The sequence below is a fragment of the Aythya ferina genome, assembly GCF_964211825.1.
Source record: "Aythya ferina genome assembly, chromosome: 3".
NCBI classification, from domain to species: Eukaryota; Metazoa; Chordata; class Aves; order Anseriformes; family Anatidae; genus Aythya; species Aythya ferina.
Genome location: NC_140298.1, coordinates 99,912,849 through 99,928,902, shown reverse-complemented (window position 1 = coordinate 99,928,902; position 16,054 = coordinate 99,912,849). Strand labels below are relative to the sequence as shown.

At 37.4% G+C, this 16,054-nt stretch overlaps 1 protein-coding gene across 7 annotated transcripts in view; it reads right to left on the bottom strand.

The window, feature by feature from the left end:
• Positions 1 to 16,054, bottom strand: part of SNTG2 (syntrophin gamma 2) — a 291,451-nt gene that overhangs the window by 156,911 nt on the left and 118,486 nt on the right. For 6 of the 7 annotated variants that reach the window (XM_084512370.1, XM_084512371.1, XM_084512376.1 and 3 more), the window contains exon 2: positions 717 to 854. In XM_084512370.1, coding sequence (XP_084368496.1) covers positions 717 to 854 — 138 coding nt within the window. The remainder of the gene's footprint in view (positions 1 to 716; positions 855 to 16,054) is intronic. The other variant, XM_084512374.1, reaches the window with a different exon arrangement.

Sequence of the window (16,054 nt, the reverse complement as noted above, 5' to 3'; positions counted from 1 at the left end):
GCAAACTGCTACTAGTTTTTCTAGTGACATTATTAAATGGTGATACAGAAGGCTCCTCTGTAGGTTAGGAGTGCAAAATGTTTTTGAAAAATCACCTGACTGAGTTTGAATAATTGAATTTGGAAGTAAAAACAGAAAGACATACATATATAAATGCTGACACCAATTAAGCCCAATCTCTGCTTAAAAAATTGAACTAAGTGTCTGTCAAGTATTTTCTAAGCCACCTCTGTGCCCTTATCTGTGAACAGATAACAGACATGTCTTAAACAGATAACTGCCCATACCTGATACTCTGATTAAAAAAAAAAAAACACACAAGACAAAACAAAAAAGCTTTGGTGTATTAGTTTCTCTTAAAATGTTTTCTATAGGAAATAGAGCTTCCCCCCCTTCCCCTCCTCCCTCCTTTTTTTTTTTTTTTCCATTTAATAGCCTAACAATATTTGGTGGAAGAATGCTGTATTCTCATTATTTATAGATATCTTCTCCACTGTTAAGGTTGTATTTGTCAGAATAAAGCACATACACCACTGGTAGAAAAAAAAATAAACAAATAAGTTTGTGTACACAGGAATGCAAGTATGCACAAAACCCAACTCATCATTAAATATTTCTATTACCCAATAGAATGTCTTGCACTCCAATACCATAATCTGATCTCTGTAGAAGACATTAAAGTGCAGTCGAAAGCACAGAGATATAGAAGCACTTACATTTGCACTGTGATCACTTCCACTAACACAGACGACATCTTGTTTTTGAATTGTTAATACCTCTTTTGTGAGCTTCAGTCGGATGTCGTAAGCATTTTCAGATACTTCATCATACAACAAAGCAATACCAGTTTTAGTCTGTGAAAGCAAGGCACAGAAACAAAAATTTAAGTATATAAACATTTCTTAATGATAAATAATAACCTCTATCCCATTCAATACATAAAACACATATAAAGAAGCACTGTTTACAGAAAGTGGAAAACTGGTCTGCTATTCAAGCTCCAAATGGATTAGACATAAAAAGCCTCTTCTGTTCTGTAAAAAGTGGGCTAAATTGCCTTTGAAATAGGCATTAATACATAAAACAGTACATTTGTACTGTTCCACAAAGCAATGTTGTTGAAGCACGTTCTATCTGTTTTTAATTCTATGACTTACTGAGAAACAGTATTATAAGCAGATAGGTACATAGTACATATGTATAAATGTACGTGAATGCATTTTCCTGTTCCATAACGAAGTAGAGATGTGCAATACCACTTCTGACTCAGATATGTTCCTTCCATTGTGTGAGAAAAAGTTCTGTATCCTTCCTAAAAGTTGCCTTGAAGTTTTATTATGGTTTGAAATTAGGTTTTCATATTGTGAAACACACAAATATACACACTGTAACCACATATAAATACAGGTGCTACAGGGCTTCAATTTTATATTTCCAAAGTCACTACTGGACTATTAACAAGTAAACTCCTCTGGATAGTCAAGTATTTTGGTATTAACAAGGATTTCTCCATAAGTAGTTGTAAATAATACCTGTTTTAATTTTTGGTTTATTCATTTATGTGCAAATTTACCATTGATATTCAGTCAGCTATTTCCTTAAACAAAAAATGGGGATTTAGGACTGCTTACAGCTATTTGTTAAAATAAGAAGAGTAGTGCAATTTCATAGCTTTATAGTCTTTTCGTGGAAGAGGAAAAACAACAGATCTTTTCTGAAACAGATGATCACGTTTAAGAATAATATTTATTAGTTTATAATGTATATAACAATATTATCAGATCACTGCACTTTCCTCTATGCAAATGAAGAATAATCATGCCTAATTTAAGGTTTAGCAGTAGCATTTGTTTTCAAAAGACTGCTCTAAATTTCATTAAATAGTAGATTACATAAAGAACAGAGTAATGAATTAAAGAAGAAACATGCCCTGTGCACTTTTAAGTCCTTTGATTTAAAAGTAAAATCAAACACGGAACATTATCTTTATAATACTATTTTAATTTCCACAGAACCAAGGAGAAAGGTCTGTGGTGTCTGTTAATAAAAACTTTTGATCTTTAAAGGCAGTTTAAACTTAAAACACTTAAATACTTAAATTTAGATGTGGTGTAGCTCTAAGCATCAACTAACGTCAAAGCCTCCCTTACAGTTGGTGGAAATGAAAAGTGCAGCAATTAAATTTCCCCCAAAGAACATACACAGCACACACTCATGGCCACAGCTGCCATTTAAGACACCTTAGGATATCTAAGATATCCACAAATGTAAGGCTGAGCAGGTGTTAGGGGAGATCTGGGTCCTTCTAGCTGGAGATGAGGGCAGACCTCCGTGATTATAAGAGGCTGCAGACACTGACCATGCCAGCAGACATCCACACATGGATATCTTAAGCTTGAAAAGAATCTCAAAGGTTTTACAATGTAGAAATTCACATCTAAGACGGTCATGTAGATTCTGAAAAGCCAGTGGTGAGCAATAGACATTTCTGAAACATCATTTACCTGATCCCTTCTCTACATCCGTCTAGAAGGGAACAAATTGCATCATAGCTTTCTACTGTGACTTAAAAATAAATAAATATAAATGACAACTCAGACACAGGTCTCTCATTCGGAACAGATAAATCCTGCCCACGGTGTTCTCTGGGAATGCTTAAAGGATACCAGCGAGGGTATAACCTTTAATTATTCTTGCTTGTTGGGAAACCGATGTGTATCAATATTTCCAAGGTTTTCACATTTTTTAAACTTCCAACATCTGTGAATGATATATCAATATTATTTATAAATGAAAATGTACAGAATTTGTGTCAATGCTTTCTGCTTATAAGCTATGCCATGTAACAGAAGGTATTTTGGAGCAGTAGAAGAACTACCTGGCAAAACCACCTTTCCCTCACCATTCTGCTGTTCACAGGTTCTGCATGGCTATTCCACTCGGATTGGCAATTGCTGTTACTATTGCTGACAGACCAGGCTGTGCTTTACAGACACATCTTGAGGGAGCAAAACCCTACATTAGCACTTTACACAGTCTAAAAGCAGACCTCTCTCTGGCTAGTAATTGTTACATAGGTTTAGAATAGCACCTTGGAAAAAAACATGAACTTTCATTATAACAGACAATCAAGTAACGAATGAAATATGCAGAGTAACTGATTAAATATGTTAGCATTTTCTATCACATTATTTAAACTGTAAGTCTCATTGAAGCTCATCTATTCCTATTAAAATCCAATACCTACCTCGCACTTCATCTAACTCCTGATGTGATCTACAGTGACATGCAACAATACCTTATTTGCTTTCAGAATCAATAAGATTAATCTAGATTTCTCTCAGCCTTTCAAGTCTGCTTTTTTTAGACCATTATAAATGACTGTGAATCAGAGTTCAAACATTCCCCTGTTCACTCTTTTGTTGAAAAGATGATACATGCAACTCTATCGTGCAAACTTCAGTCCGAAGTACATCTTCAAAGAAAGAGGTTTTAATGGGAATTTAGTCTTTGCATGTACTTGTATATCCACCAATTTAACTACGTTAGGTTTGTCCTGAATTCTCATTTAAAAAACACTCTCTGTACAGTGCCTCTTCCAAAAACTGGTACCAGAAAGAGGATTGAAAAGTAAAATAACTCTCCAAACAGACGTAGTAATTTTAGAGTTAATATGTCAGATTTGCATGTGGTTTTTTTTTAGAAGAAAAAAAGAAAAAAAAACAACACGTAAAAGAGCATGGAGTTGCATAAGATTTAAGTGCTTACAATGAGAGATATGGGAATATAAATTAAAACTCAATTGGCAAATGAGGAAATTAAATGTTGGTTTCTATACCACTGAGGGGTTTTCTAGACACTGGACTCAGGAAATGGAGCAGGAGGATGTGTGCCTGTGTCCATGTGTGTGCACACGCACATGGAGGGTAGAAGGGGGGAGAAAAGGAGAACAGTAGTATAATTGTCACACCAGACGTGACTTGTAAGAAAGCTTAGTCACCATCCTGTTTTTGAAAGAAAAATTACTGAAACTTACTTTCTCAGGCAAGCCCCAAACCTCTAAATACCACACAGAAGAAATCAGCACTCTCTAGAGGGAGCTAAAATGGCAGGTGAATACTTTTGTCGATTTTAATCTTGTCTGCTTCAGGCATATCCCCAGCCAGTGTATTTGCTTTAAAGCACTCCTGTTTGCAATAATGTTTTGATACCCTACTCAAAATACCCCAGTTCTTTTAGAGCACTAAAGACTAAATCTCAGAGCTGCAAATCCTGTTTCCAAGTAGACATCTCTAAGCCAAACTTTGGTCTAACTGACATAAAACACTTGTCTTCCCTGCTCTAAGTTTTATTTTGAAAAAGCTTTTTTGCTTTTTTTTTTTTTTTTTTTTTTTGAAAACTGGGTTTTCTGTAGACACTATTGATTTGTTTATGGCCATTTGTTTCTCAGGTGGACACAGCAGTATTTGTCACGCTTTTCATCCTTGTAATTGAAGACTGGGGGAACATGTTCAAAGCTCTTACCCAGATCATCAGAAAATTCATATGAATCATAAAAAAAAAAAATAAAAATCACTATGTATTTGTATGCATGTAGAGGGAATGTCAGAATGCATGTGTTGCAGTGATATTATTTTGAATTAGACTGTGAGGTTCTCAGTAAATCCAAACCTCCCTTCCCTCTGTCTATGTATTTTACTGCATGTGATCTGTTACAAACTAAATGCAGTATGTTAACATACTCCATTTTCCCTTATGAAAACAGTTCCTCTGGATTTTCCCCTACTTTAATTCATCATTTTCACCTGTCCATTTAGTTACACTGGTCCTCCAGCAGAAATCAGAATTTGCCGATTCTCATCCTTAGTTTTATATTTATTACTTCAGTGACATGGTAGTTTGATTTTTAATGATAAAATGCATTTACAGATTTATACACTTACAACATTTTAAGGACAAATCTTTAAGCATCATATTTGAACCTAAACTTTTCCAAATTCCACATGTAAATATTTTACAAGCAATATTTACACCTCAGAAGTCTAGTGAACAAATTCTCTAATCCAATTTATTTTTTTTGTTTCCATAAAAACACTCCATTGAAATTTCCTATCTATGGCATACCTATGGCTGGGACGTCTGCTGAAGGCATGTGAAAAGAGGAGTCACTTATTTTTATCCTACCTTATTTCAAATTAGGCAGCACTTTGGGCTGTCCCACAGAGTCTGTGCTCTGAACAATAAATTACAACAGACTCAAATTTACTTTCTTTCGTAACTCCTTTGATACATTTTATAGACTACATCTACTGTTGTGATCAAAAGATACAGACATTTTATCAGCACAGGGCGGAATTTGAATTTAAAATAAACTTGACTGATGAAAAAAATAAAGAAAAAGAAACAGGATGAAGCATAACAGGTAAAAGGTGCAAGGTGCTACACTCTAGAAGGAACAGCCAGTTGCACAGAAGAAAAGCTTGTGCAATTTCTGCAGGAAAGGAAATGTAGCACTGAGGATCAACAGCAAAATATTGTCATCAATATCATATTGCATAGGTATTTTGATTGCTCTCCTTGGGGTTCTTTCCTACAGATTTGCTTTTTCTCACTCTGTGAAAACAGCACCCAAACGTAAACACGGTTCTTCTTCAGCTGTGTAGTACAAAACATTCCTCAACACTACTGAATAAGGGAGGAATAAGTCCATGAAGTAATCCATCATTAGTGTTGCATTTAATACATCACAGTATATCGTTTCCTTCCAAACAGTATTATGACATTGTTGATTCATGACTACACTATAGAAAAGAGATAATGAACTGAAAAAGAGTCCTTAGAAACACAAAAAAATTAAAAGTGATCAGAAACCTGGAAAATAGAACCCATAAGTAATTCTACACTGATTAAGGTTGTTTAGTTTAAAGGCAGAAAACAAAAGGACATAATGACAGTTTTAAGTACTTTAATATATATTGCAAAGACAAATGGAACAATCAGGTAAGAAGATAATTCAGAAATCTCTTTCTTTTAAGATGTTTTAACTACTCTGCCTAAATGGCACAGGTGCTAATCCTCTCACAGGGCAAAATCCTGAAGATGATTTCTTTCTCATCTGTTTGTCTCTGAGACTAACATTCAGAATTACATTCTTGCATATGATTGAACCTCTGCATCCAGGAGAAAGGTTGACTGGCTTTAGGAGAGCACCTGCACTGAACAACTTGCAACTGATATAGAAGGGATGAAATATAAAACTAGAAGACCTGAAGTTTATCTTCTAGGGGCCTTCTCAGTGGATGAATGACATTTAAAATAAAATTGTCTAATAATTCTTATAACAAATAATCTGAATCACAGAATTTCACAGAATTTTCTAGGTTGGAAGAGACCTCAAGGTCATCGAGTCCAACCTCCAACCTAACGCTAACAGCCCTCCACTAAACCATATCCCTAAGCTCTACATCTAAGCGTCTTTTGAAGACTTCCAGGGATGGTGACTCCACCACTTCCCTGGGCAGCCTGTTCCAATGCCTCACAACCCTTTCTGTAAAGAAGTTCTTCCTAACATCTAACCTAAAACTCCCCTGGCTCAACTTAAGCCCATTCCCCCTCGTCCTGTCACCAGGCACGTGGGAGAACAGGCCAACCCCCACCTCGCTACAGCCTCCTTTAAGGTATCTGTAAAGAGCAATAAGGTCACCCCTGAGCCTCCTCTTCTCCAGGCTGAACAAGCCCAGCTCCCTCAGCCGCTCCTCGTAGGACTTGTTCTCCAGGCCCCTCACCAGCTTCGTCGCCCTTCTCTGCACCCGCTCAAGCACCTCGATGTCCTTCTTGTAGCGAGGGGCCCAAAACTGAACACAGTACTCGAGGTGCGGCCTCACCAGAGCTGAGTACAGGGGGACGATCACCTCCCTAGCCCTGCTGGTCACGCTGTTCCTGATACAAGCCAGGATGCCGTTGGCCTTCTTGGCCACCTGAGCACACTGCTGGCTCATATTCAGCCGACTGTCCACCATCACTCCCAGGTCCTTCTCTGCCTGGCAGCTTTCCAACCATTCCTCTCCCAGCCTGTAGCTCTGCTTGGGGTTATTGCGCCCCAGGTGCAGGACCCGGCACTTGGCCTTGTTAAACTTCATGCAGTTGACCTCAGCCCATCGGTCCAGCCTATCCAGATCCTCCTGCAGAGCTTTCCTACCCTCAAGCAGATCGACACACGCACCTAACTTGGTGTCATCTGCAAACTTACTGAGGGTGCACTCAATGCCCTCGTCCAGATCATCGATGAAGATATTAAAGAGGACCGGCCCCAGCACCGAGCCCTGGGGGACGCCACTAGTGACTGGCCTCCAACTGGACTTGGCTCCATTCACCACGACTCTTTGGGCCCGGCTATCCAGCCAGTTTCTAACCCAACGAAGCGTGCGCCAGTCCAAGCCAAGAGCAGCCAGTTTCTTGAGGAGAATGCTGTGGGAGACGGTGTCAAAAGCCTTGCTGAAGTCAAGGTAGACCACATCCACAGCCTTTCCCTCATCCACCCAGCGCGTCACTCTGTCATAGAAGGAGATCAGGTTCGTCAGGCATGACCTGCCTTTCATAAAGCCATGCTGACTGGGCCTGATCGCCTGCTTCCCCTTCAAGTGCTGCATGATGACTCTCAGGAGGATCTGCTCCATGAGCTTTCCTGGCACTGAGGTCAAACTGACAGGCCTGTAGTTTCCTGGGTCTGCCCTCCGGCCCTTCTTGTAGATGGGCGTCACGTTTGCTAGCCGCCAGTCGATTGGGACCTCCCCCGATAGCCAGGACTGTTGATAAATGAAGGAGGATTGTAACCTAAAAAGAACTGTACCTTTGCCTTTCATGATCAGAAGTTAATTCTAGGCTTAAGAGGCCTTGAGTGAGAACACAAGCAGGCTTTTCAATAGACCAACGTGGGATGAATGGATAAGAAGAGCAGATATGTAGGGTGAGCGATAATGCAGCTGTGGAATGCAGAAAATTAATGATTCCATTAGTACTGTAAGCACACAAAAGAAACATGCGGTAAAACTAAAAGTAGATACAAGACAGAGATTAATTATATCTTTCTGAAATTAGTTACAGAGAGTGCCTTTACAGAATATGTTTCTCCTCTTAATACACATGGACTTGTGCTTTTTCTCAGCTTTAGCATATTATAGCTCTTAGGCCTAACAATACCCCTTCACAACTGCCAAGACCGTAATCCTCTTTCCTTTAAGAAATTCTGACTGTAATGATAGTGAATCCCTTAAACAGATTGTTCAGATACATTAGGATTCCCTAATACTGGGGGGCAGAGTGTGCATGCCTTCTAAGTTAAAAAAAAAAAAATAAAAAAATACATAAAAATGCTATGGATGTCTAAACAGTACGCATTTACCCCATATCTGAAAAAGTAGTTTAAGACTGCTGTTTTTAATTGAATAAGTGAAAAAAATAAAATAATAAAAAAAAAATATTACAACAGTTCAGGGACCTGTGAGACTCACTGAATATGAGCTATATGAAAAATTCCAAATTGCCTAGTTATCACAACATTTGTTACGAAATTACACACGTGACACTAATATCCAAAGTTGTTTCAAAATACGGATGTTCTGTCAGAGAGCACCAAAAGGTTCTGCTGGTGGTTTTGGTAGTTTCCCCCCTCCTCCTAGTCAAGAACTTCTGGCTTCCTAACACAAAATATTGCAGAGGGGAAATAAGAAGAAACACACATTTCCAGACACCTTGCTGCTCTAAATTACTATTGCTCACCATCACCAGTGACACAAACATACAGATTCCAAATACAGAAGGACATGGCGGTGTCATTACACCTGTTAGGCCCCAAGGCACTGCCAGGAGATGCTCTAGCTCAACCCATTTCAGAGTCCAAAGGCCAGGACTACATCAGACGCACCTATGCCTTCCACACTGTGCTTCAGGAACAGTCTACAGCCCCCATTTCGCCCTCCACGTGCACATGTAACTCACCACCAGGTGCTTCTATCTCCCTTCCAAACAAACACAAGAGCTGCAGTGGGGGCCACAGCACTAACAGCTCAGAGGACCCCTTGCACAAGAAACTTGTGCATGTCCCAGGGGTCTGGCCCATCAGCTTCCATCCAGATTTGAAGAGAAATATCTTAAATCAATTTGAAAGGAAATATTTTGAAAAAAAAGCGAAACTACACTAAATCTGAATTTCATTCTAGTTGGAAAGCAACTGCTAATGTGAATGCTTGACAGTAGATTACTTTTAATTTCACAACATTTCAACAACAAAAAAAGGTATCTAGAACATACAAACATCCAAGCTAACTTTACAGCTGCCTAACTTAAGATGTATTCAGAACATAGACAATTTTCTTTCAGCTCCTGGTTAAAATAAACAAAGCATCAAGTCAAACTCACCAAAAACTATGCAAAAAACAAGCAAACAAACCTGCTCCATAGCCTCAATAAGTAGCTAGTAAGAGCATTTCAAGCATGACCTTAGATTTTACATTTTTACTAGAGCTGTAACACCCTATCATACTTCATAGTGCCCACAAGTACTACTTACTGCCAGTTAACGGAGAATGTCACAAATTCCTGATGATCCCTTTTAGATAGGTGATTTATATACACACAAAATCCAGTGGAATAGATCTGATGGACATTAACAATGCTAGGGCAGGTCAATTAAGGCTAAACAAATTGAATTACACTATGGTATAAGTTTTCAGTGTGAAGTGATACATGATACAAATAAGAATCAGAAATAAAAATTGTCAGCAACAAATATTTAAAAATTTCAGTACATTTTCCCCCAAAGCACAGTTCAAAACTGAAATATCTATCTTGAAAATTACCTTTTTTATAAAGATTTCATAAATCTTATTTTTTATGCCTGCATTTATTAATGACATTATGATGTTTCACTACATACAGTTGCAAAATATATATTAGCATTATAAAATTGTAGTAAATTTTACCAGCAGCATCACAGTAATTTCTAGCAATTCACAATAAAGTTTTTCCTAAATATCTGTGGCATACGGAAATCTACAAGGATGAGTATTAGCTCAAGACAACAACAGTTGGAAAAGATGCTCAAAATACAAACTTTAAAAAAAAATAATAAAAAAAAATAATTTTGTTGCTTACATCACAGCTTATCTAACAGAAGAGCTCTGTTAAAAATAGCTTTAAGGGCAGATTGTTGGGATTTTCTGTTAACGACATTAGCCTTGCAAGAAAAGTGATTAACAGCTGGCTCTCAATCTGTGTGATCTTAATCATTAGAAAGTAAAGCAGTAATGTCTTGCTTAATTACTGCAAGCACAGTGTGTCACCACCTAATTAGATATGATTGATTATTGTCATCTTCATGCACCTCTCAAAACATCTGACACAAATATTTGAATCCTGTAATGCATGTTTGGAAAATTAACTTTCAGAATGTCATGTTGAATTAAAATTGCCTGTTTAAAAATAAAAATTCTAATCAATGCTAAATAATAATGTTACATAGTTGAATATGTTAGAATTCAGTTTCTACCCCAGAAAATAGCCAAAGCAATAAGTATTAGAAAAGATGCCTCATTTTATTTTGATGTAGATAATATCTTCAAGGAAATTGAAGATACTAAGCCTCATTTTTCAGGCAACAAATTAGGTAGCGTAAGAATATAAAACTGCTCCTATACTTACAGCATGTTCATACCGGTCAGGTAAGAAAGCATAACTTTCACACTTCAGATTAAATGATTTAGTAATAGACCTAAAAGACCACAAGAACATAGTCTTTGGAAATTACTTAAGAAACAGCTAAGAGATTCTCAGAAAATCAGTGTCATCATTTCTATTAGTGGTACCGATCAGCCTACTCTAGTAGGACTTATAGACACACTTGTTTAAGGATCAAAAGGTAAATGAAGAATCTCACCTTAATAAACTCTACTGGGAGTATAATTCAAAGTGACTCACTCTATTTCCTTATTCTAGATTAAGTATGGTTACTGATTCATTTGTCTTTCCTTCCCTTTAACATTGATACAGCTCTACAACATTCATTCTACAAGTTCTACCATTATATAATATATATATATATTTCTATTCTATTATCACAGAATCAAAGAATGGTTTGGACTGGAAGAGACTTTAAAGATCATCTAGCTCCAACCCCGCCCCCCCCCCCCACCATGGGCAGGGACACCTTCCACTTGACCAGGTTGCTCAAAGCCCCATCCAGCCTGGCCTTGAACACCTCCAGGGATGGGGAATCTGTAACATCTCTGGTCAGCCTTTTCCAGTGCCTCACCACCCTCTGAGTTAAGAATTTCCTCCTAACATCTAATCTAAACCTACCCTCTTTTAGTTTAAAGCCATTACCCCTTCTCCTATCACTATACCCCCTGACGAAGAGTCCCTCAGTCCCTCCCCAGCTTTCCGGTAGGTCCCTTCAGGTACTGGCAGGCTGCTATAAGGTCTCCCAGACCCTTCTTTTCTCCAAGCTGAACAACCCCAGCTCCCTCAGCCTGTCTTCATAGGAGAAGTGCTCTAATGCGTTTATCATCTGGGTAAACCCAGTCATTGAAAATTAAAATCTTTTTAGCCTTGCATTTGGCTGCTAGCTTTGTGGCCCTCTTTTGGACTCCTTCTGGTACTTCTGTGTCCTTCTTGTGCTGGGGGCCCCAGAGCTGAACACAGCACTCTACGTGGGGTCTTAGGAAAGCAGAACAGAGAGGGAGAATCACCTTTCTTGACCTGTTCACCACGTTGCTTTTCATGCAGCCCAGGATACAGTTGGCTTTCTAGACTGTGAGCACACATTGCTGGTTCATGTTGAGCTTCTCAACCAACACCTCCAGATCCTTCTCTCCAGGGCTGCTCAATCCATTCTCTACACAGCCTGTATTTGTGCTGGGGATTGCCCCAGCCCAAGTGCAGTACCTTGCACTTTGCCTTGTTGAATCTCATGAGGTTTGCACAGGCCCACCTCTCAAGCCTGTACAGGTCCTTCTGGATGGCATCCCCTCCCTCCAGCGTGTCAACCGCACCACACAGCTCAGTGTCATCAGCAAACTTGCTGAGGGTGCACTCAATCCCGCTGTCCATGTCAGCAGCAGCACTGGTTCCAATACTGACCCCTGAGGAATACCACCCATTACCAATATCCTGGACAATGAGCCATTGACCACAACTCTTTGAGTGCAACCATCCAGCCAATAAACAATAACCGTAACTAACATTATGTAACCATAACCAAAACATAACCAAGATTAAACTATGCTGATTTTTTCTACCAAGACAAACTAGGCAAAACTATGTCTAACTGCTTAATTTCTGAATAAGATGGGAAATTCTAGCTTCTTTCTAAATTTGAAATGGTAAAATTAAAGTCTGTTTCTTCATGCTACTGTGACTTCTACTACAGAAAAGAAAAAAAATCACCACTTCAGAACTTCATGAACTTCTCATACTATATTGGCTTCTACTGCTACTGGGCATAGCAAGATTTAGGTAAAGATTAATCACAAGAATGCAATACGATTTAAAGATTCCCATTAGAGTAAGTCCAAGGAAAAACATTTACTTTCCTCTGTAATTATTGTTTTTACAGTCCAGTTGCTCAGGTAAACCCAGTTATTGGAAATGAAAATCTTTTTAGCCATGCATTTGGCTGCTAGCTTGGAAAGTAATGAGACAGTTCAATTTAATCCAAAGACTTAATGGCATGTTTATGTTTATCCTCTGCTACATCGCCTTCTTCTTCTTGGCTGCAATTCTCAAACGGAACTGTGATGTGCAGTAACTTTTTAATACTTCTAATATTTAGCAGACAGAACACTAACAAAGTACAACAAACTGGATGAATTACAGAATATGGGTGATAACATCAATAGAATACAACAGTTTAATTACTGAAATTTATGAAAAAAAAAAACACAACAGAATTTAGGGACATGTCAAGGAGAAAAGAATAAAATAAATGATATGAAAAATAAAACTCTGTAACAAGTTTATAAGTTGCTGTGAAAAGTAATGGAATTGGCAGAGAATGACTAAGATGGAAGCCAGGCAGGAAGATAAGAAGTTACCCTTTGATAGAAATTTCATATACAAGAGCAAAAAATGACAGCGGCACCTGGAGAGTCATTATTTAAAGGTGGAGAAGACTCTCATTTATAAACTGATGGCATTTCATGCCATGAAAAAAGATAAGAAACAGTCTGTTTATACCTAAGTCATGGAACATCATGATTTCCCACAGCAAGAGTACACTACCAACAAAACCCTACAGTTTCATTCCGATTTTGAGAATTTCTTAGGAATAAGGAATAGAAAAAAAATCCAAAGGTACCTACACCATTTGTATACAGGTGATTACTATTTTGTAAACTTTTCAAGGAATAGATGTTCTCAAATGGATAAGATAAACAAGATTTTAAGCAATTAGTTTCTGAGCTTGCTGGGACTGCTCCACAGTGTTTATTGCATTTGTTAAATCATTTCATCAATGGTAAGCACACAGAGATGGACTGGTTTCAGATAGATCTTCTGCAACAAGATAGTCCTTACACAAGCAATGGTTACTTTTAACAGTGGGTTAATATACATCAGTTCAGTATTATTTTAGAATCAAGCATGAACCAAAAATAAACTGAAAATAAACTAAAAATAAATGAATAAATAAACAAAGAGATGTTCACAAAATGTAGAAGATGGAAAATTACCTGAAAATATCAGAGATAGGAAAGGACAAATCAACTCCAAGTAGGGAAATAAAGTACTAAGCTTACTGAAGGGGACTAAATAAATAAATCAGTAACAGATTCAAGGTGTTTGACAGGCATCCTTTAAAGTGGCATTTTAAAAAAGAAAATAACAAACAAAGAGGAAACATGGGAGCAACTGAATGTTTTCTGGACTTCTCGATAGTAACAAAAAATTTATAGGCAATCTAAGTATTGAAAACTATGTGATTTCCCTGAATCAGACTTCTTCATGATGAGTAAGATTTATTAAAATGAAGAGTACCTATTCTAAACAACCCTTCAAAGGCAACAAAAAACGTAGGCAGAGGTGTCAAGTAGGAATGTATTTTCACCTGCATTTTAAAAAAATAACAAAGGGTCCAAGATGAATAAATGTTTGGCCAGAATTCAAAGCAACTTCTATTTTCAAAGCACACACAGTCTCATTAGCATAAAAATAATCAAGCAAGAAGATTTTATATATATATATATATATATATAACTGGCTGTTTCCCATAAAACTTATTTCCCATCTTTCTCGATTTGAAGAATCCATGGATTTATGACCAGTGTATACAACTGATTTTGAAACACAGGCACTAAAACCATTTGGTTTATGCCTATTAATTTGCATTTACACATCCATACCCATTTAACACAGCAGAAAAATAAAACTGCTAGAAAATCTAAAAAGATGCGACTACAATTAAGTAAAAAGCACTTCAAAATAAGCAGGTTGATAGAGCTGGAAATTTCAAGGCTTTTGGCAGAATTCTTACCAAAACAGATATGCTTCAGAGTATAAGAAATTTACAGAATTTGCTTTTTATCCATAATTGTCCCTCCAGTGTCATCTGTCATTCACTACTGCTTGCCAATAGTGCACATTGCGTGCTGCAGAGCAGCGCAGAGGCAGCTGAATTAGCTCTGAGCAGACCCTAAGCAGCATGGAGGCAGTCACTCAGCTGTGCCTGCATGCAGCATAGCATGAAGAAAGCAGACTACAGAGGGAGAGGGGTAACAGCTTTACTAAACACTTATCGAAACAGCAGCAAGTCAGGAAAACAGGGCCCCTGCATAAAATTAAGCATGAATTGGTGCTTAGCATGGCGGAGTAGGAAAGGGAAGTTGGACAGCCAAGTAATTTTTAACTCAAGATTTTTAGGAAACTTTACGTTAATCTTGCTGTTAGGGAAAAGATGTCCATCAGGTGACAGTATAAACAGTAACGAGCAAACTCGCTTTATTGACAAATGGCAGGGACAAAAAGAAAGGATCAAGAGGATTTATTTTAATTTCAGAACATGGAAGCAAAAGAACTTTAACAGAGCCAAAAAACAAGAAAAGCTACAATCAGATGGAGAGAAAGCTGGTATTTTATCTGTCCTTTCCGTGTTCTTACTTTAATCTTCCTAAATAAACTTTCATACTGTTGTAGAAAGCTACTTAGATGAAAAAAGTCTTCAAAAATGCACATATACATACATATATTATATACATATGTAAAGATAACTAAAGAAAAGGACAAGGAGAAAGATGAGTTCAGAAATTAACACGCAAGTTTCAAGTCATAGCGTATCTACATCAGATTAACCAATTGCAGATTTATTACATCAGACTAATGTAACTTGAGTAACTTTGTAACTTGAGTGCACTTAACCAAAGAAAAACAATTTGAAAACTTCAATAGGTTATTTTAGATCATTGTTGATAAAGTAGTGAAGAGCCTGATTCTAAAAAGAATATTCCTTTATGAAAATGCATCTGAAGCCAGAGATAACAACCTGAGAACTGAAAACAGTGTTCTGAAGTATCATGGAAATCCAGAACTAGTGCCACTTGTGAAATTCAACTCTGTATAAATGCAGGTAATAAAACCAGTGAAATGAATGTGCTTCTTCTGTGTTGAATTTGGCTTAATATGTCTCAGAACAGAAAACAACTGTACCATGACAAGAACACTACTTAAGTTCAAACTGTTTTGTAAATATCTTATGCAGAACCTCATTTATAATAAAGTTTCTCCTCAAATGCCAGATCTTACCTCTCCTCAGAGTATGTGGCTTAAGCATTTTGAGATTAATTTTTGGGAGGAAAAAAAGCCCACAAAATGTCAAATCCCACAGAACTTAAATCCTATTTGCATTCTTGCTACTTGTGAGAAAGTCCACCTATCTTCTTTATTTTCTTTTCATATTTGTATGAGTCAAATAATAACATTTACAGAAAGCATTTTCAATGTTTAGATATTATAAAAGTCATTATAAATGCGGTAACACTTTTTTTGTTGTTGTTGTGGTAGTTGTTTG